The sequence below is a fragment of the Scyliorhinus torazame genome, chromosome 1, assembly GCF_047496885.1.
Source record: "Scyliorhinus torazame isolate Kashiwa2021f chromosome 1, sScyTor2.1, whole genome shotgun sequence".
NCBI classification, from domain to species: Eukaryota; Metazoa; Chordata; class Chondrichthyes; order Carcharhiniformes; family Scyliorhinidae; genus Scyliorhinus; species Scyliorhinus torazame.
Genome location: NC_092707.1, coordinates 4,543,395 through 4,564,830, shown reverse-complemented (window position 1 = coordinate 4,564,830; position 21,436 = coordinate 4,543,395). Strand labels below are relative to the sequence as shown.

The window sequence follows — 21,436 nt, the reverse complement described above, 5'->3', positions numbered from 1 at the left end:
TCCTTTTCCTTCTTTAAGAGTAGCGATATCGTTGCTTCAGACATAGTCGGGGGCAGTTGTCCCCTTTCCTTTGCCTCATTAAAGGTCCTCGTCAATACCGGGGCGAGCAAGTCCACATATTTTCTATAGAATTCGACTGGGAATCCATCCGGTCCCGGAGCCTTTCCCGCCTGCATGCTCCTAATTCCTTTCACCACTTCTTCTACCTCGATCTGTGCTCCCAGTCCCACCCTTTCCTGCTCTTCCACCTTGGGAAATTCCAGCCGATCCAAAAAGCCCATCATTCTCTCCCTCCCATCCGAGGGTTGAGCTTCATATAATTTTTTATAAAATGTCTTGAACACTCCATTCACTCTCTCCGCTCCCCGCTCCATCTCTCCTTCCTCATCCCTCACTCCCCCTATTTCCCTCGCTGCTCCCCTTTTCCTCAATTGGTATGCCAGCAACCTGCTCACCTTCTCCCCATATTCGTACTGTACACCCTGTGCCTTCCTCCATTGTGCCTCTGCAGTGCCCGTAGTCAGCAAGTCAAATTCTACATGTAGCCTTTGCCTTTCCCTGTACAGTCCCTCCTCCGGTGCTTCTGCATATTGTCTGTCCACCCTCAAAAGTTCTTGCAGCAACCGCTCCCGTTCCTTACTCTCCTGCTTCCCTTTATGTGCCCTTATTGATATCAGCTCCCCTCTAACCACCGCCTTCAGCGCCTCCCAGACCACTCCCACCTGGGCCTCCCCATTATCATTGTGTTCCAAGTACTTTTCAATGCACCCACTCACCCTTAGACACCCCCCCTCATCTGCCATTAGTCCCATGTCCATTCTCCAGGGTGGGCGCCCTCCTGTTTCTCCCCTATCTCCAAGTCTACCCAGAGTGGAGCGTGATCCGAAATGGCTATAGCCGTATACTCCGTTCCCCTCACCTTCGGGATCAACGCCCTTCCCAGCACAAAAAAGTCTATTCGCGAGTAGACTTTATGGACATAGGAGAAAAACGAGAACTCCTTACTCCTAGGTCTGCTAAATCTCCACGGGTCTACACCTCCCATCTGCTCCATAAAATCTTTAAGTACCTTGGCTGCTGCCGGCCTCCTTCCAGTCCTGGACTTCGACCTATCCAGCCCTGGTTCCAACACCATATTAAAATCTCCCCCCATTATCAGCTTTCCCATCTCTAGGTCCGGAATGCGTCCTATCATCCGCCTCATAAAATTGGCATCATCCCAGTTCGGGGCATATACGTTTACCAAAACCACCGTCTCCCCCTGTAGTTTGCCACTCACCATCACGTATCTGCCCCCGTTATCCGCCACTATAGTCTTTGCCTCGAACATTACCCGCTTCCCCACTAATATAGCCACCCCCCTGTTTTTCGCATCTAGCCCCGAATGGAACACCTGCCCCACCCATCCTTTGCGTAGCCTAACCTGGTCTATCAGTTTCAGGTGCGTTTCCTGTAACATAACCACATCTGCCTTAAGTTTCTTAAGGTGTGCGAGTACCCGTGCCCTCTTTATCGGCCCGTTCAGCCCTCACGTTCCACGTGATCAGCCGGGTTGGGGGGCTTCCTACCCCCCCCCCCTTGTCGATTAGCCATGCCCTTTTTCCAGCTCCTCACCCGGTTCCCACGCAGCTGTATCTGCCCCAGGCGGTGCCCCCCCGCCCATACCAGCTCCCCCCTCTCCCCAGCAGCAGCAACCCAGTAATTCCCCCCTCCCACCCCCCCCCGCTAGCGTAATTACTCCCCCCATGTTGCTCCCAGAAGTCAGCAAACTCTGGCCGACCTCGGCTTCCCCCCCGTGACCTCGGCTCGCACCGTGCGATGCCCCCTCCTTCCTGCTTCTCTATTCCCGCCATGATTATCATAGCGCGGGAACCAAGCCCGCGCTTCTCCCTTGGCCCCGCCCCCAATGGCCAACGCCCCATCTCCTCCACCTCCCCTCCTCCCCCCATCACCACCTGTGGAAGAGAGAAAAGTAACCACATCGCAGGATTAGTACATAAAACTCCTCTTTCCCCACTTTTTAACCCCCCTCTTCGCCCCCCACATTCGCCCCACCACTTTGTTCAAACGTTCTTTTTAATAACCCGCTCATTCCAGTTTTTCTTCCACAATAAAAGTCCACGCTTCATCCGCCGTCTCAAAGTAGTGGTGCCTTCCTCGATATGTGACCCACAGTCTTGCCGGTTGCAGCATTCCAAATTTTATCTTCTTTTTATGAAGCACCGCCTTGGCCCGATTAAAGCTCGCCCTCCTTCTCGCCACCTCCGCACTCCAGTCTTGATAAACGCGGATCACCGCGTTCTCCCATTTGCTGCTCCGAGTTTTCTTTGCCCATCTAAAGACCATTTCTCTATCCTTAAAACGGAGGAATCTCACCACTATGGCTCTGGGAATTTTTCCTGCTCTCGGTCCTCGCGCCATCACTTGGTATGCTCCCTCCACCTCCAACGGACCCGCCGGGGCCTCCGCTCCCATTAACGAGTGCAGCATTGTGCTCACATATGCCCCGACGTCCGCTCCCTCCACACCTTCAGGAAGACCAAGAATCCTCAGGTTGTTCCTCCTTGCATTGTTCTCCAGTGCCTCCAACCTTTCCACACATCGTTTCTGATGTGCCTCATGCATCTCCGTCTTCACCACCAGGCCCTGTATGTCGTCCTCATTCTCGGCTGCCTTTGCCTTCACGACCCGAAGCTCCCGCTCCTGGGTCTTTTGTTCCTCCTTTAGCCCTTCGATCGCCTGTAGTATCGGGGCCAACAGCTCTTTCTTCATTTCCTTTTTGAGCTCTTCCACACAGCATTTCAAGAACTCTTGTTGTTCAGGGCCCCATGTTAAACTGCCACCTTCCGACGCCATCTTGGTTTTTGCTTGCCTTCCTTGCCGCTGTTCTAAAGGATCCGCTGCAATCCGGCCACTTTCTCCTCCTTTTTTCATCCGTATCCAGGGGGGATTCCCTTCTGGTTTACCGCACAGTGTTTTTAGCCGTCAAAATTGCCGTTGGGGCTCCTATCAAGAGCCCAAAAGTCCGTTTCACCGGGAGCTGCCGAAACGTGCGACTCAGCTGGTCATCGCCGCACCCGGAAGTTCGGAAGGATGCTTTTCTAATTGGAGGGCTGTGGCTAGTGGTGTTCCGCAGGGATCAGTGCTGGTACCTTTGCTGGTCGTAGTATATAAATGATTTGGAGGAAAATGTAACTGGTCTGATTAGTAAGTTTGCAGACGACACAAAGGTTGGTGGAATTGCAGATAGCGATGAGGACTGTCAGAGGATACAGCAGGATTTAGATTGTCTGGAGACTTGGGCGGAGAAATGGCAGATGGAGTTTAATCCGGACAAATGTGAGGTAATGCATTTTGGAAGGTCCAATGCAGGTATGGAATATACAGTGAATGGTAGAACGTCAAGAGTATTGAAAGTCAGAGAGATCTAGGTGTACAGGTCCACAGGTCACTGAAAGGGGCAACACAGATGGAGAAGGTAGTCAAGAAGGCATACGGCATGCTTGCCTTCATTGGCCGGGGCATTGAGTATAAAAATTGGCAAGTCATGTTGCAGCTATATAGAACCTTAGTTTGGCCACACTTGGAGTATAGGTGTTCAATTCTGGTTGCCACACTACCAGAAGGATGTGGAGGCTTTAGCGAGGGTGCAGAAGAGATTTACCAGAATGTTGCCTGGTATGGAGAGCATTAGCTATGAGGAGCGGTTGAATAAACTTGGTTTGTTCTCACTGGAACGAAGGAGGTTGAGGGGAGACCTGATAGAGGTCTACAAAATTATGAGGGGCATAGACAGAGTGGATAGTCAGAGGCTTTTTCCCAGGGTAGAGAGGTCAATTACTCGGGGGCATAGGTTTAAAGGTGTGATGGGCAAGTTTTTTTTACACAGAGGGTAGTGGGTGCCTGGAACTCGCTACCGGAGGAGGTGGTGGAAGCAGGGACGATAGTGATATTTAAGGGGCATCTTGACAAATGTATGAATAGGATGGGAAGAGGGGGATACGGACCCAGGAAGTGTAGAAGATTGTTGTTTATTCGGGCAGCGTGGACGGCACGGGCTTGGAGGGCCGAAGGGCCTGTTCCTGTGCTGTACTTTTCTTTGTTCTTTGTTAATCGGTACTGCCAAGCTTCCCTTTCCTTTCTGAACACTTTGCATCTTCAAATACAATGGCACCTCCCCAAGGACTTATTCTGGCCCCCTCCGATTTCTCATCTATATTTGGTCTCTTGCTGATATCATCCACAAACATTTCAGGTTCCACATGTACAATGATGACACCCAGCTCTATTTCACCACCACCACTCTTGCCTCCTCCACTGAGTTATCATGCTGCTTGCCCAACATCCAATCCTGGACGACCAAACGTTTCCCCAATTAAACATAGGGAAGATGGAAACCCACTGGCTTTGGGCTCTGCCATAGACTATGTTCCTTACCCACTAATTCCATCCCCTCAGTAGCAACTGAGACACAGAATCAGACTACAAAGTTGAGCTCATCAAAAACTCTACTGCCCATATCTTAACTCAGGTCAAGTCTATTCACACACAGCTCTGTGCTCACTGACCTACTTTGGTTCCAAGTGTGGCAATGAATCAAGTTTGGTATTTTCCAACGTCTCTGCAGCATTGCCCTTCATGTCTGTAACCTCCCTCACGCGGACAAGTCTTGGATCGCTACACATCTCAAATTCTAACTTCTTGTGCATTTCAGATTTACATTGCTTCAGAGTCAGTTGCCACAGCCTAAACTTCAATTTCTTCTGCCTCTCTACGTCTTTAAGTGTGCCATAAAACCTTTTCCTCATTTGCCCTATTATTGGGGCAGCAGAGTGGTTAGCACTGCTGCCTCACGGCACCGAGGACCCGGGTTAATTCCAGCCCCGGGTCACTGTCAGTGTGGAGTTTACACATTCTCCCAGTGTCTGGGTGGGTCTCACTCCCACAACCCATAGATGTGCAGGTTAGGTGCATTGGCAATTTAGCCCCATAATTGGAAAAAAATTTAAATTAATAAAAAATTTGCTCTATTATTTCATGTGGATCAGCAACAATTTTTGTTGCAAACAGCTCTATGACGCATCTTGGGCCATTTTGACTATATTAAATATGTGAAATAAATACAAATCCTTTTTGTTGTAGATGCACACATATCCCAATAATACGTTCTTCGAACTAACCTCTGCTACATTATCAGGACCACCGAGCTCATCTATTAATTCATCCAGTGTGTTGGGAGGCAGGTCCTCTGCAAACCGCTCCAGCTTCTCAAGCAACTCCCGTTTCATTTGCTGAGCTCTTTCTACTGCATCCTGGCTGGCTACAATGCTATGGCTGCTGTTACCTAGGAGTTTTATTTGGAGCAAAGAGAGGAAGAAAAAGTGAAATCACATGAGCAGGAAGGGACTTGAGAATGAAGTCGATTTAAAAATCCTTAGTTTAATTCTCCCTGCCATAACAAAGTACATGCATTAATAGTTTTATTTCTACTTATGTTGAAAATTGCACAAAATAATATTTCAATTCTTAACAGTGGCTGAAATGTTTTACATTTCCAACATTTGTACCTGAAGGAAGTGCGTTATTTGTTGTGCTGCTGATTGTGATCGTAGAGAAACTAGTCTTTTTTGATCCAAGGCCAGATGCTAGTAAGGCACTTTGGATAGAATCTGGATCAATACTTTTCTTTTTCTTTTTCTTGTCTTTGTCCTTCTTGCGGTCCTTCCTCACTAACCAGGGATCTGATTCAAACAGTGAAAAGAACACAACAGCAAGCAGAAATTGAGCACACATTAAATCAGAAGGAAGTTAAATTATCCAGGGATCTCAGGCAACAGGAGCATTTAAATATCACACCAAATTGGCTCTGGCCTTTACCAAATATTCAGTAACCTTACCACCTAACTTTCCTATACCCATCCATGGCATCCAATTTAACTTGCCACAAACAGGCCTCACCATATTTCTTTGTCACCCTCACGATATATCAATGTCCCACTGATGAACCCCCTCTACCCTTACCACCAATCCAGAAAAGGTTCCACATGGTATCAGCACAGCTCCTTTGCTACTCTCATGCTGGTCATCTATCCATAATGACACCACCTTAGTCAGTATGGTAAACAGTTATCTTGTTTACCTCACTCGTGATACTCAAATTCTTCCCTTCATCACAACCCACCTCCTTTCCATCTCACTGTTCTATTTCTTTCATCTCTCCTCCGATACAAAGAAACAGATTTCTTGGGACAATATGGGGGCACATGGTTAGCACTGCTACCTCAGTGCCAGGGGCCCGGGTTCAATTCCAACCTTGGGTGATTGTCTGTGAGGAGTTTGCACTTTCTCCCAGTATCTGTGTGGGTTTCCTCTGGGTGCTCTGGTTTCCTCCCTCAGCACAAAGGTGCAGGATAGGTTGATGGGCCACGTTAAAGATCCCCTTCATGTCCAATGGTTAGGTGGGGTGGGGTGGGCGGCAAGGTGGCAGTGATTAGCACTGTTGTCTACGGCGCTGAGGATCTGGGTTCCATCCGGCCCCGCGTCACTGTCTGTGTGGTAGGTGGATGCCACACTAAATTACCCCTTAATTGGAAAAATAAAATTGGGTAGTCGTTTTTTTAAAAAATGAGGTGGGGTTACAGGGGTAGGGTGGGTGGGGTGCTCCTTCGGAGGGTCGGTGATGGACTGAATGGGCTTCTTCTGCACTGTAGGGATTCTATGATTCTTCTGTCCCAAACAGATAAATTAAACGGCTTCACTATCCTGCTAGATCACGAGTCCTTACCACTTCCCAGAACATTCTCCAGCCTCTCATGTAGAGAAACTAACCTTCAGGGCTCACATCAGCTCCTGTGATATCTTCAACCTTAAAGAAAGCAACTGCTGTATCTCGAGCATTGATCCACACTTTTCCTTTTGAAAATCGCATCCCCGCACACACACGCTGAAAGACCAGTATTCTCTCACATTACCCCAGTCGGCCTGGAGTCGAGTTTCATAGAATCATAGAATTTACAGTGCAGAAGGAGGCCATTCGGCCCATCGAGTCTGCACCGGCTCTTGGAAAGACCACCCTACCCAAGGTCAACACCTCCACCCTATCCCCATAACCCAGTAACCCCACCCAACATTAAGGGCAATTTTGGATACTGAGGGCAATTTATCATGGCCAATCCACCTAACCTGCACATCTTTGGACTGTGGGAGGAAACCCACGCAGACACGGGGAGAAAGTGCAGACTCCGCACAGACTGTGACCCAAGCCGGAATCGAACCTGGGACCCTGGAGCTGTGAAGCAATTGTGCTAACCACAATGCTACTGTGCTGCCCATATCCCATTTCAATTCCATATCCAATCCCTCAGCAAGACCACAATTTTCACAATAAAAACAACTTGTGTTATGACCTGCCTACCATTACTCTCCCCAACTTGTGCATCAGCAATGACTCCCAATTCACCACAAATATCTTCACAACAGATCATTCCATGGCCTCACACCACACCTGAAGCCACCACCACATTTGAATTATCAGTTTGCACTTTTCAATTTTCAGAATTCACCTCCCACCTCAGACGGTGGCGGCAGTCTGCAGCGACGTACTCAGTTTAGAATTCTCCGTTGTATCTAAATCTAACTTGATACCTCTCTCACCATCAAATGCTTCATTTCGCCTTTGATCCCCTCCCGAACTGACTAATTTCTGCTCAAGGTCAAAGTTGTTCCATCTCCTATGAAATATTCTGGGATGTTGATTGAAATAGTAAAGATACTGCAAGTTGTGCATACCACATTTAAAAAAATTTGGTTTGCTATCCAGCTGAGTTCACAGTGAATTACAATAAGGATAACATCGCTGTATTTTTTGCCCATCAGAAAATTACATTTGCCATTTTCACTGACTTACCATCTTCTTCATTGGAAGATTCGTCTCTGAAAGGGTTAAAGTCATCATCGCCAGAACTGACTGAGAGAAAGCTTTCTTCATCACTGCCTTCACTTTCTGATACTTCAGATTCAGTCTCTGAAGAGCTACTCCCGGCAAGACCTTTGCTTTTGCGAGGCTTTTTTGCTTCCCTTTTGTCCTCATTAGCTTTGAAAAAAAAATTCACAAAGGTTTCCCTGTCAAAAAAACTACCTCCTGAATGTGCATATAGTTACTTGTAGAAAGCTATGAATGAAGTTAAATCATGAACAACAAAAATGCCCCAGAATGCTTCAGAAAGGCGCCAAGAAAACAGATGCTTAGCCAGGGAAGGAAAGACAAACAGTTTGCTAATGTTTAGACCACAACATGGATTTTGAAGAGATCACCAACGGAGAAGAATTCCAAATTTAGGATCAAGGCTGCTGAAGACTCTGCAATAATAGGGTGAGGGGAGTCAATACACAATCTAAATGAGTGTTTGGCAATGGGGAGCAAGGGTGGAGGGAAGGGGAGATAGAACTGAATAATAAAAATAATAATAATAATAATAATAATAATAGCTTATTGTCACAAGTAGGCTTCAATGAAGTTACTGTGAAAAGCCGCTAGTCGCCACATTCCGGCGCCTGTTTGGGCGAGCTGCTGGTCTTGTTCTGCATTCAGAAGAATGTAGAAGTAGATTGAGGCAAAGTCATGGAGGAATTTAGAGAAGAGGGCATTAAATTTTACAGTACTGGGGACAGGAAGTCTGTCAAGTAGCACAAAGACAGGACAACTGTTGCTTTAGGAGACATTAAGGTTCATTCAGTATACCCAGCAGAGAAAATGAGCCAGAGGGTAAAATCAGCACCATCAGCTCCCACATTGAAGGAGAGACATAACGTTTACAGAACGGTGGGACAATTGGTCACAAGTGAGTGCCTGGAATGGCAAGAAAAAGATATTTTTTTTCACTTTAATGCAACAAGAGAATTATTGAATTTCATGGTGAAAGCTGTGTGCTGTCCAATCACTTGTTTTGGCTTACATTTGTATCTTGCACTGCTGATGCTTTTAATTCACTCTCTAAAGACAGGAGAATATACATGGATTATCAATGAGATTATAGTCATCATAATGCAAAATGGATTCCATGTTATGACTCCCAGATCACACGATTATTTAACTAGAAAGCAAATATGAAGTTTTCTTATGCAAATAAGAGTTATGCTGAACTAAAGAAAAGTACAAAGTCTATAAAATTTGTAATCTTGGAGGTACAATAATTTAGTGTATATGAATAGGTAGGCTCAGATTCATTTTATTGAAAATGATTTAACAAGTTATAGATTCAGTTTACATTGAAAGAAAATGATCTTTAGTCATTGCTCCACTTCAGCTGGCAGCCACATGGGAGAAACTGCTCATTGTCACAATCGGCAACATGAAGAAAGAAAGTTTGTACCTTTTCTTTTTTTCCCTTTGCTCTGTCTTGATGGACTGTCAATGGGAGAGTCATGATTGCTGGACACACTCATATCTATCCCCAACAAACTGTACAGTTTCTTTCTGTCAGGTGCTGGGAAGTGTTTCTCAACTAAAGACTGAAGGACTCCCCTGAAATGATTAAAAAGTTGCATTAAGTAACATGGTCAATAGCCGTCAGTGCTGAGAACTGTCAATTGCATGTACCAAATATTAAACAGTTAACAGGTATGAATCAACTCAAACAAATTTGTTTTACTGTCACATGTACCAAGGTACAGTGAAAAGTATTGTTCTGCGTACAGTCCAGAGAGATCATTCCATACATGCAAGAACATAGGGAATACAGAATTACATTTTAAAAGGTTAGTAGTTATAAGAGATGTACAGTAAGAAGTCCAACAGGTTTGTTTCAATGTCACTAGCTTTCGGAGCGCTGCTCCTTCCTCACCCGAGGAAGGAGCAGCGCTCCGAAAGCTAGTGACATCAAAACAAACCTGTTGGACATTAACCTGGTGTTCATCATCAAAGAATTTACAGTGCAAAAGGAGGCCATTCGGCCCATCGAGTCTGCACCGGCTCCCGGAAAGAGCACCCTACCCAAGGTCAACATCTCCACCCTATCCCCATAACCCAGTAATCCCACCCAACTCTAAGGGCAAATGTGGACACTAAGGGCAATTTAGCATGGCCAATCCACCTAACTGCACATCTTTGGACTGTGGGAGGAAACCGGAGCACCCGGGGGAAACCCACGCACACACGGGGAGGATGTGCAGACTCCGCACAGTGACCCAAGCCAGAATAGAACCTGGGACCCTGGAGCGGTGAAGCAATTGTGCTACCGTGCTGCCCCAAGTCTTACCGTGTTGTAAGGCTTCTTACTGTGCTCACCCCAGTCCAACACCGGCATCTCCACATCATAAGAGATGTAGGAAGAGGATCAGTGTGAGAGAGCTCGCAGAGAGTCTCCAGCGTCATCTTGCTTTTTTTTTTAAACTCAATGATTTTGCCCACTCCTTGGACAGTTAGACTAACTGGAGTGTCAACAATCACCTGGGTTGAGAACAGCAAACTCAGTACAGTTCAAATATCGGTCTTTCCGACTTCCGGGTGCGGCGATGACCAGCTAAGTCGCACGTTTCGGCAGCTCCCGGTGGAAAGGACTTTTGGGCTCTTGATATGAGCTCCAACGGCAATTTAAACGGCTAAAAACACGGTGCGGTAAACCAGAAGGGAATCCCCCCTGGACACGGATGGAAAAAGGAGAGGAAAGTGGCTGGATTGCAGTGGATCCTCTAGAGCAGAGGCCAGGAAGGCAAGCACAAAGCAAGATGGCGTCGGAAGGTGGCAGTTTAATATGGGGCCCTGACCAACAAGAGTTCCTGTGGCGCTGCGTGGAAGAACTTAAAAAGGAGATGAAGAAGGAGCTGTTGGCCCCGATATTACAGGCGATTGAAGGGCTAAAGGAGGAGCAAAAGACCCAGGAGCAGGAGCTTCGGGTCGTGAAGGCAAAGGCTGCTGAGAATGAGGACGAAATACAGGGCCTGGTGGTGAAGACAGAGATGCACGAGGTACAACACAAAAGGTGTGTGGAAAGGCTGGAGGTGCTGGAGAATAATGCGAGGAGGAAGAATTTAAGGATTCTTGGTCTTCCCGAAGGCGCAGAAGGGGCGGACGTCGGGGCATATGTGAACACGATGCTTCACTCGTTAATGGGATCGGAGGCCCCGACGGGCCCGTTGGAGGTGGAGGGAGCTTATCGAGTTATGGCGCGAAGACCGAGGGCTGGAGAAATTCCTCGAGCCATAGTGGTGAGATTTCTCCGATATAAGGACAGAGAGATGGTCCTCAGATGGGCAAAGAAAACCCGGAGCAGTAGGTGGGAGAACGCGGTGATCCGCGTATATCAAGATTGGAGTGCGGAGGTGGCGAGAAGGAGGGCAAGCTTTAATCGGGCCAAGGCGGTGCTGCACAAAAGGTTAAATTTGGAATGCTGCAGCCGGCAAGACTGTGGGTCACACATCAAGGGAAACACCACTACTTTGAAACGGCAGAAGTGGCGTGGACATTTATTGTCGAGGAGAAACTGGAATAAGCGGGCTAGAAAAAGAACATTTGGGACAAAGTGGTGCGGTGATTATGTGGGGTGAAGGGGGGGGGAAATGGGGGAAGAGATGATTTCCCAAGTTGTTAATCCTGCGACCCTGTAACTTTTCTCTCTTCCCCATGTCGTTGGGGAGGGGAGGGGGAGGGAGGATGAGGAGCTGGGGGCGCCGGCCATTGGGGGCGGGGCCAAATGGGAAGCGCGGGCTTAATTCCCGCGCTATGGTAATCGTGGCGGGAACAGGGGTGCAGGAAGGAGGGGGCCTCGCACAGTGGGGGCCGAGGTCCCGGGGGAAGCAGAGGTCGGCCAGAGTTTGCTGACTTCTGGGACCAACATGGGGGGTGCAATTACGCTAGAAAGGGATCTAGCGGGGGGGGGGGGGGGGGGGGGGGGGCGCTAACTGGGTTGCTGCTGCTGGGGAGAAGGGGGAGCGGGTATGGGGTGGGGTGGTCGGGGCGGGAGGGCGCCATTGGGGGGACGATACGGCTACGTGGGAACCGGGTGAGGAGCTGGATTGAAAAAGGAGATGGCTAGTCGACAAGGGGGGGGGGGATAATGAGCCGCCCAACCCGGCTGATCACGTGGAATGTGAGAGGGCTGAACGGGCCGATTAAGAGGGCACGGGTACTCGCACACCTAAAAAAACTTAAGGCAGACTTCCGGGTGCGGCGATGACCAGCTAAGTCGCACGTTTCGGCAGCTCACGGTGGAACGGACTTTTGGGCTCTTAATAGGAGCCCCATCGGCAATTTTAACGGCAAATAACACTGTGCGGTAATCCAGAAGGGAATCTCCCCTGGACACAGATGGAAAAAAGAGAGGAAAGTAGCCGGATTGCGGTGGATCCTCAAGAGCAGCGGCCAGGAAGGCAGGCACAAAGCAAGATGGCGTCGGAAGGAGGCAGTTTAATATGGGGCCCTGACCAACAAGAGTTCCTGCGGCGTTGCGTAGATGAACTCAAAAAGGAGATGAAGAAGGAGCTGTTGGCCCCGATATTACAAGCGATTGAGGGGCTAAAGGAGGAGCAAAAGACCCAGGAACAGGAGCTTCAGGTCGTGAAGGCAAAGGCTGCTGAGAATGAGGACGACATACAGGGACTGGTGGTGAAAACGGAGATCCACGAGGCACAACACAAAAGATGTGTGGAAAGGCTGGAGGTGCTTGAGAACAATGCGAGGAGGAAGAACTTAAGGATTCTTGGTCTTCCCGAAGGTGCAGAAGGGGCGGACGTCGGGGCATATATGAGCACGATGCTGCATTCGTTAATGGGATCGGAGGCCCCGACGGGTCCGCTGGAGGTGGAGGGAGCCTATCGGGTTATGGCGCGAAGACAGAGGGCTGGAGAAATTCCTCGAGCAATAGTTGTGAGATTTCTCCGATACAATGACAGAGAGATGGTCCTCAGATGGGCCAAGAAAACTCGGAACAGTAGGTGGGAGAATGCGGTGATCCGCGTGTATCAAGATTGGAGTGCGGAGGTGGCGAGAAGGAGGGCAAGCTTTAATCGGGCCAAGGCGGTGTTGCATAAAAGGAGGGTCAAATTCGGAATGTTGCAACCGGCAAGACTGTGGGTCACACATCTAGGGAAACACCACTATTTCGAAACGGCAGACGACGCGTGGACATTTATTGTCGAGAAGCTGGAGAGGGGGCCAGAAAAAGAACGTTTGGGACAAAAGTGGGGGGGATGAATTTGTGGGATGAAGGGGGGAAAAAGGGGGAAGAGAGGACTTCCCAGATTGTTAAACCTGCGACCCTGTAACTTCTCTCTCTTCCCCATGTCGTGGGGGAGGGGGTGAGGGAGGATGAGGAGCTGTGGGTGCCGGCCATTGGGGGCGGGGCCAAAAGGGGAAGCGCGGGCTTTGTTCCCGCGCTGTGGTAATCATGGCGGGAACAGGGAAGCAGGAAGGAGGGGGGCTCGCACAGTGTGAGCCGAGGTCACAGGGGGAAGCCGAGGTCGGCCAGAGTTTGCTGACTTCTGGGAGCAACATGGGGGGGGGGCAATTACGCTAGCTGGGGATCTAGCGGGGGGGGGGGGGGTTAACTGGGTTGCTGCTGCTGGGGAGAAGGGGGAGCTGTATGGGGAGGGGGGGGGGGGGCGGGGCGGGGGGGCGCCGCCTGGGGGGGATACAGCTACGTGGGAACCGGGTGAGGAGCTGGATTGAAAAAGGAAATGGCTAGTCGTCAAGGGGGGATGGGGGGGGGGGGGGGTAAAGAGCCCCCCAACCCGGTTGATCACGTGGAATGAGAGAGGGCTGAACGGGCCGATTAAGAGGGCACGGGTACTCGGCACACATAGAGAAACTTGAGGCAGATGTGGTTATGCTTCAGGAGACGCATCTGAAGCTGACAGACCAGGTTAGACTTCGCAAAGGATGGGTGGGGCAGGTGTTTCATTCGGGGCTAGATGCAAAAAACAGGGGGGTGGCCATACTAGTGGGGAAGCGGGTAATGTTTGAGGAAAAGACTATAGTGGCGGATAGTGGGGTCAGATACGTGATGGTGGAGACCTTAATACGGTGCTGGACCCAGGGCTGGACAGATCGAGGTCCAGGACCGGAAGGTGGCCGGCTGCAGCTAGGGTGCTTAAGGGTTTTATGGTGCAGATGGGAGGAGTAGATCCCCTGGAGATTTAGTAGACCTAGGAGTAAGGAGTTTTCATTTTTCTCCTATGTACATGAAGTATTTTCACGAATAGATTTTTTTGTTTTGGGAAGGGCACTGATCCCAAAGGTGACGGGGACGGAGTACACGGCTATAGCCATCTCGGATCATGCTCCACACTGGGTGGACCTGGAGATAGGGGAAGAAAAACAACAGCTTCCACCCTGGAGAATGGACATGGGATTATTGGCAGATGAGGGGGTGTGTTTAAGGGTAAGGGGGTGTATTGAAAGGTACTTGTAACTCAATGACAATGGGGAGGTTCAGGTGGGAGTGGTCTGGGAGGCACTGAAGGCAGTGGTTAGAGGGGAGCTGATATCTATTAGGGCACATAAAGGCAAGCAGGAGGGTAGGGAAAGGGAGCGGTTGTTGAAAGAACTTCTGAGGGTGGACAGACAATACGCGGAGGCACCGGAGGAGGGACTATACAGGGAAAGGCAAAGGCTACATATAGAATTTGACTTGTTGACTACGGGTAAGGCAGAGGCACAATGGAGGAAGGCACAGGGTGTACAGTACAAATATGGGGAGAAGGCGAGCAGGTTGTTGGCCCACCAACTGAGGAAAAGGGGAGCAGCGAGGGAGATAGGGGGGGTGAGAGATGAGGAGGGAGAGATGGAGCGGGGAGCGGAGAGAGTGAATGGAGTGTTCAAGGCATTTTATGAAAGATTATATGAAGCGCAGCCCCCGGAAGGGAAGGAATGTTGTGCTTTCTGGATCAGCTGGAATTCCCTCAGGTGGAGGAGCAGGAGAGGGCGGGACTGGGAGCACAGATTGAGACGGAGGAAGTAGTGAAAGGGATTGGAAGCATGCAGGCGGGGAAGGCCCCGGGACCAGACGGATTCCCAGTTGAATTCTATAAGAAATATTTGGACTTGCTGGCCCCGCTACTGATGAGAACCTTTAATGAAGCGAGGGAAAGGGGGCAGCTGCCCCGACTATGTCAGAGGCAACGATATCGCTCCTCCTAAAGAAGAAAAAGACCCGCTGCTATGCGGGTCATACAGGCCCATGTCCCTCCTGAATGTGGATGCTAAGATTCTGGCAATGGCAATGAGGATAGAGGATTGTGCCCCGGGGGTGGTCCATGAGGACCAAACTGGGTTTGTGAAGGGGAGACAGCTAAATACAAATATACGGAGGCTGCTAGGGGTAATGATGATGCCCCCACCAGAGGGGGAAGCGGAGATAGTGGTGGCGATGGATGCCGAGAAAGCATTTGATAGAGTGGAGTGGGATTATTTGTGGGAGGTGTTGAGGAGATTTGGCTTTGGGGACGGGTATATCAGGTGGGTACAGTTGCTGTATAGGGCCCCGATGGCGAGCGTGGTCACGAATGGACGGGGGTCTGACTATTATCGGCTCCATAGAGGGACGAGGCAGGGATGTCCTCTGTCCCCGTTTCGGTTTGCATTGGCGATTGAACCCCTGGCCATGGCACTAAGGGGTTCCAGGAAGTGGAGGGGAGTACTCAGGGGGGGGGGGGGGGGGGGGGGGGGGGGGGGGGGGGAGAAGAACACCGGGTATCTCTGTATGTGGATGATTTGTTGCTATATGTGGCGGACCCGGCGGAGGGATGCCAGAGATAATGCGGATACTTGGGAAGTTTGGGGATTTTTCAGGGTATAAACTGAACATGGGGAAAAGTGAGTTATTTGTGGTGCATCCGGGGGAGCAGAGCAGAGAGATAGAGGATTTACCTTTGAGGAAGGTAACAAGGGACTTCCGGTACCTGGGGATCCAGATAGCCAAGAATTGGGGTACATTACATAGGCTTAATTTAACACGGTTGGTGGAACAGATGGAGGAGGATTTCAAGAGATGGGACATGGTGTCCCCGTCATTGGCAGGTAGGGTGCAGGCCGTTAAAATGGTGGTCCTCCCGAGATTCCTTTTTGTGTTCCAGTGCCTCCCAGTGGTGATCACGAAGGCTTTTTTCAAAAGAATTGAGAAGAGCATTATGAGTTGTGTGTGGGCTGGGAAGACCCCGCGAGTGAGGCGGGGATTCTTGCAGCGTAGTAGGGACAGGGGGGGGGGGGGGGGGGCTGCACTACCGAGCCTAAGTGAGTACTACTGGGCCGCCAATGTTTCAATGGTGTGTAAGTGGATGGGAGAAGGGGAGGGAGCGGCGTGGAAGAGATTGGAGTGGGCATCCTGCAGGGGACTAGCCTGCAAGCAATGGTGACGGCGCCGTTGCCGTTCTCACCAAAGAAATACACCACAAGCCCGGTGGTGGTGGCTACATTGAAAATTTGGGGGCAGTGGAGACGGCATAGGGGAGGGACGGGAGCTTCGGTGCGGTCCCCGATAAGAAACAATCATAGGTTCGTTCCGGGGAGAATGGATGGGGATTTGGAGCATGGCAAAGAGCTGGGGTAGTACAATTAAGAGATCTATTTGTAGATGGGACGTTTGCGAGTCTGGGAGCGCTGACGGAGAAATATGGGTTGCCCCAAGGGAATGCATTTCGGTATATGCAATTGAGGGCTTTTGCGAGGCAACAGGTGAGGGAATTCCCGCAGCTCCCGACGCAGGATAGAGTGATCTCAGAGACATGGGTGGGGGACGGTAAGGTGGCGGACATATACAGGGAGATGAGGGACGAGGGGGAGATCATGGTAGATGAGCTGAAAGGGAAATGGGAAGAACAACTGGGGGAGGAGATTGAGGTGGGGCTGTGGGCTGATGCCCTACGTATGGTAAACTCATCGTCCTCGTGTGCCAGGCTAAGCCTGATACAATTTAAGGTGCTACACAGGGCGCATATGACTGGAGCACGGCTTACTAAATTTTTTGAGGTAGAGGATAGGTGTGCGAGATGCTCGAGAGGCCCAGCGAATCACACCCACATGTTCTGGTCATGCCGCGCACTACAGGGGTTCTGGGTGGGGGTGGCAAAGGTGCTTTTGAAGGTGGCGGGGGTCCGGGTCGAACCAAGCTGGGGGTTGGCTATATTTGGGGTTGCAGAAGAGCCGGGAGTGCAGGAGGCGAGAGAGGCTGACGTGTTGGCCTTTGCGTCCCTTGTAGCCCGGCGCAGGATATTGTTAATGTGGAAGGAAGCCAAACCCCCGGGTGTGGAGACCTGGATAAACGATATGGCAGGGTTTATAAAGTTAGAACGGATTAAGTTCGTGTTAAGGGGTTCGGCTCAGGGGTTCACCAGGCGGTGGCAACCGTTCGTCGACTACCTCACAGAAAGATAGAGGGAATGGAAAAGAAGTAGACAACAGCAGCAACCCTGGGGGGGGGGGGAAGGAATCGGACGGACTCTCAGAGATGTTATTGTATATGTATAGGTATTTGGTATATGTAATTGTATATTGGATTGTTGGATTGTATTTTTGGAGAGTATTTATTTTGGACAAGGCAGTTGCCATTTAGTTTTGTTTTTTGTTTATATATTACTTATTTATTTGTTTAAAACTGGCCACGGTTATTTATATTGCTTTATTGTTGTGTAAAAGAAACACTACGTATTGTGAGGCTTTAGAGAGGGTGCAGAAGAGATTTACCAGAATGTTGCCTGGTATGGAGGGCATAAGCTATGAGGAGCGATTGAATAAACTCGGTTTGTTCTCACTGGAACGAAGGAGGTTGAGGGGCGACCTGATAGAGGTATACAAAATTATGAAGGGCATAGACAGAGTGGATAGTCAGAGGCTTTTCCCCAGGGTAGAGGGGTCAATTACTAGGGGGCATAGGTTTAAGGTGAGAGGGGCAAGGTTTAGAGTAGATGTACGAGGCAAGTTTTTTACGCAGAGGGTAGTGGGTGCCTGGAACTCACTACCGGAGGAGGTAGTGGAAGCAGGGACGATAGGGACATTCAAGGGGCATCTTGACAAATATATGAATAGGATGGGAATAGAAGGATACGGACCCAGGAAGTGTAGAAGATTGTAGTTTAGTCGGGCAGTATGGTCGGCACGGGCTTGGAGGGCCGAAGGGCCTGTTCCTGTGCTGTACATTTCTTTGTTCTTTGTTTGTTATGTTTGGCCAAAATACTTGAATAAAATATATATTTTTAAAAAAACTTAAGGCAGATGTGGTTATGCTGCAGGAGACGCATCTGAAGCTGACAGACCAGGTCAGACTTGGCAAAGGATGGGTGGGGCAGGTGTTTCATTCGGGGCTAGACGCAAAAAACAGGGGGGTGGCTATATTAGTGGGGAAGCGGGTAATGTTTGAGGCAAAGACCATAGTGGCGGATAGTGGGGGCAGATACATGATGGTGAGTGGCAGATTGCAAGGGGAGGCAGTGGTTTTAGTGAACGTATATGCCCCGAACTGGGATGATACCAATTTTATGAGGCGTATGTTGGGACGCATCCCGGACCTAGAGGCGGGATAGTTGGTAATGGGTGGAGATTTTAATACGGTGCTGGACCCAGGGCTGGACAGATCGAGGTCCAGGACCGGAAGGAGGCCGGCTGCAGCTAGGGTGCTCAAGGACTTTATCATCATAGAATTTACAGTGCAGAAGGAGGCCATTCGGCCCATCGAGTCTGCACCGGCTCTTGGAAAGAGCACCCTACCCAAGGTCCACACCTCCACCCTATCCCCATAACCCAGTAACCCCACCCAACACTAAGGGCAATTTTGGACACTATGGGCAATTTAGTATGGCCAATCCACCTAACCCGCACATCTTTGGACTGTGGGAGGAAACCGGAGCACCCGGAGGAAACCCACGCACACACGGGGAGGATGTGCAGACTCCGCATAGACAGTGACCCAAGCCGGAATCGAACCTGGGACCCTGGAGCTGTGAAACAATTGTGCTAACCACTGTGCTACCGTGCTGCCTTTATGGAGCAGATGGGAGGAGTAGACCCATGGAGATTTAGTAGACATAGGAGTAAGGAGTTTTCGTTTTTCTCCTATGTCCACAAAGTCTATTCACGGATAGACTTTGTTGTTTTGGGAAGGGCACTGATCCCGAAGGTGACCGGAACGGAGTACACGGCTATAGTTATTTCGGACCACGCTCCACATTGGGTGGACCTGGAGATAGGGGAGGAAAAAGAACAGCACCCACCCTGGAGAATGGACATGGGATTATTGGCAGATGAGGGGGTGTGTTTAAGGGTGAGGGGGTGTATTGAAAGGTACTTGTAACTCAATGACAATGGGGAGGTTCAGGTGGGAGTGGTCTGGGAGGCGTTGAAGGCTGTGGTTAGAGGGGAGCTGATATCTATCAGGGCACATAAAGGAAAGCAGGAGGGTAGGGAAAGGGAGCGTTTGTTGAAAGAACGTTTGAGGGTGGACAGACAATATGCAGGGGCACCGGAGGAGGGACTGTACAGGGAAAGGCAAAAGCTACATGTAGAATTTGACTTGTTGACTACGGGTAATGCAGAGGCACAATGGAGGAAGGCACAGGGTGTACAGTACGAATATGGGGAGAAGGCGAGCAGGTTGCTGGCCCACCAACTGAGGAAAAGGGGAGCAGCGAGGGAGATAGGTGAGGTGAGAGATGAGGAGGGAGAGATGGAGCGGGGAGCGGAGAGAGTGAATGGAGTGTTCAAGGCATTTTATGAAAGATTATATGAAGCTCAGCCCCCGGAAGGGAAGGAGAGAATGATGTGCTTTCTGGATCAGCTGGAATTTCCTAAGGTGGAGGAGCAGGAGAGGGCGGGACTGGGAGCACAGATTGAGACGGAGGAAGTAGTGAAAGGGATTGGAAGCATGCAGGCGGGGAAGGCCCCGGGACCAGACGGATTCCCAGTGGAATTCTATCGGAAATATATGGACTTGCTGGCCCCGCTACTGATGAGAACCTTTAATGAGGCTAGGGAAAGGGGGCAGCTGCCCCCGACTATTTCAGAGGCAACGATATGCTCCTCCTAAAGGAGGAAAAAGACCCGCTGCAATGCGGGTCCTATAGGCCCATTTCCCTCCTGAATGTGGACGCTAAGATTCTGGCCAAGGGAATGGCAACGAGGATAGAGGATTGTGTCCCGGGGGTGGTTCATGAGGACCAAACTGGGTTTGTGAAGGGGAGACAGCTGAACACAAATGTATGGAGGCTGCTAGGGGTAATGATGATGCCCCCACCAGAGGGGGAAGCGGAGATAGTGGTGGCGATGGATGCCAAGAAAGCATTTGATAGAGTGGAGTGGGATTATTTGTGGGAGGTGCTGAGGAGATTTGGCTTTGGAGATGGGTATATCAGATGGGTACAGTTGCTGTATAGGGCTCCGATGGCGAGCGTGGTCACGAATGGACGGGGGTCTGATTATTTTCGGCTCCATAGAGGGACGAGGCAGGGATGTCCTCTGTCCCTGTTATTGTTTGCACTGGCGATTGAGCCCCAGGCCATAGCATTGAGGGGTTCCAGGAAGTGGAGGGAAGTACTCAGGGGAGGAGAAGAACACCGGGTATCTCTGTATGCGGATGATTTGTTGTTGTATGTGGCGGACCCGGCGGAGGGGATGCCAGAGATAATGCGGATACTTGGGGAGTTTGGGGATTTTTCAGGGTATAAATTGAACATGGGGAAAAGTGAGTTGTTCGTGGTGCATCCAGGGGAGCAGAGCAGGGAAATAGAGGATTTACCGTTGAGGAAGGTAACAAGGGACTTCCGGTACTTGGGGATCCAGATAGCCAAGAATTGGGGTACATTACACAGGCTTAATTTAACGCGGTTGGTGGAACAGATGGAGGAGGACTTCAAGAGATGGGACATGGTGTCCCTGTCACTGGCAGGTAGGGTGCAGGCAGTTAAAATGGTGGTCCTCCCGAGATTCCTTTTTGTGTTTCAGTGCCTCCCGGTGGTGGTCACGAAGGCTTTTTTCAAGAGAATCGAGAAGAGTATTATGAGTTGTGTGTGGGCCGGGAGACCCCGAGAGTGAGGAGGGGATTTTTGCAGCGTAGTACGGACAGGGGGGGGGGGGGGGTTGGCACTACCGAGCCTAAACAACTATTACTGGGCTGCCAATGTTTCAATGGTGTGTAAGTGGATGGGAGAAGGGGAGGGAGCAGCGTGGAAGAGATTGGAGAGGGCGTCCTGCAGGGGGACTAGCCTACAAGCAATGGTGACGGCACCGTTGCCGTTCTCACCGAAGAAATACACCACAAGCCAGATGGTGGTGGCTACACTGAAAATTTGGGGGCAGTGGAGACGGCATAGGGGAAAGACGGGAGCTTCGGTGCGGTCCCCGATAAGAAACAATCATAGGTTTGTTCCGGGGAGAATGGATGGGGGATTTGGAGCATGGCAAAGAGCTGGGGCAGTACAATTGAGAGATCTGTTCGTAGATCGGACGTTTGCGAGT

The 21,436-nt window shown here is 50.1% G+C and overlaps 1 protein-coding gene across 2 annotated transcripts in view; it reads right to left on the bottom strand.

The window, feature by feature from the left end:
• The window catches only part of sbno1 (strawberry notch homolog 1 (Drosophila)), a 274,172-nt gene that overhangs the window by 119,560 nt on the left and 133,176 nt on the right, over positions 1 to 21,436 (bottom strand). For both annotated transcript variants that reach the window (XM_072514240.1, XM_072514325.1), the window contains 4 exons: positions 9,372 to 9,523; positions 7,907 to 8,092; positions 5,568 to 5,741; positions 5,181 to 5,344 (listed from right to left, as the gene is read on the bottom strand). In XM_072514240.1, coding sequence (XP_072370341.1) covers positions 5,181 to 5,344; positions 5,568 to 5,741; positions 7,907 to 8,092; positions 9,372 to 9,523 — 676 coding nt within the window. The remainder of the gene's footprint in view (positions 1 to 5,180; positions 5,345 to 5,567; positions 5,742 to 7,906; positions 8,093 to 9,371; positions 9,524 to 21,436) is intronic.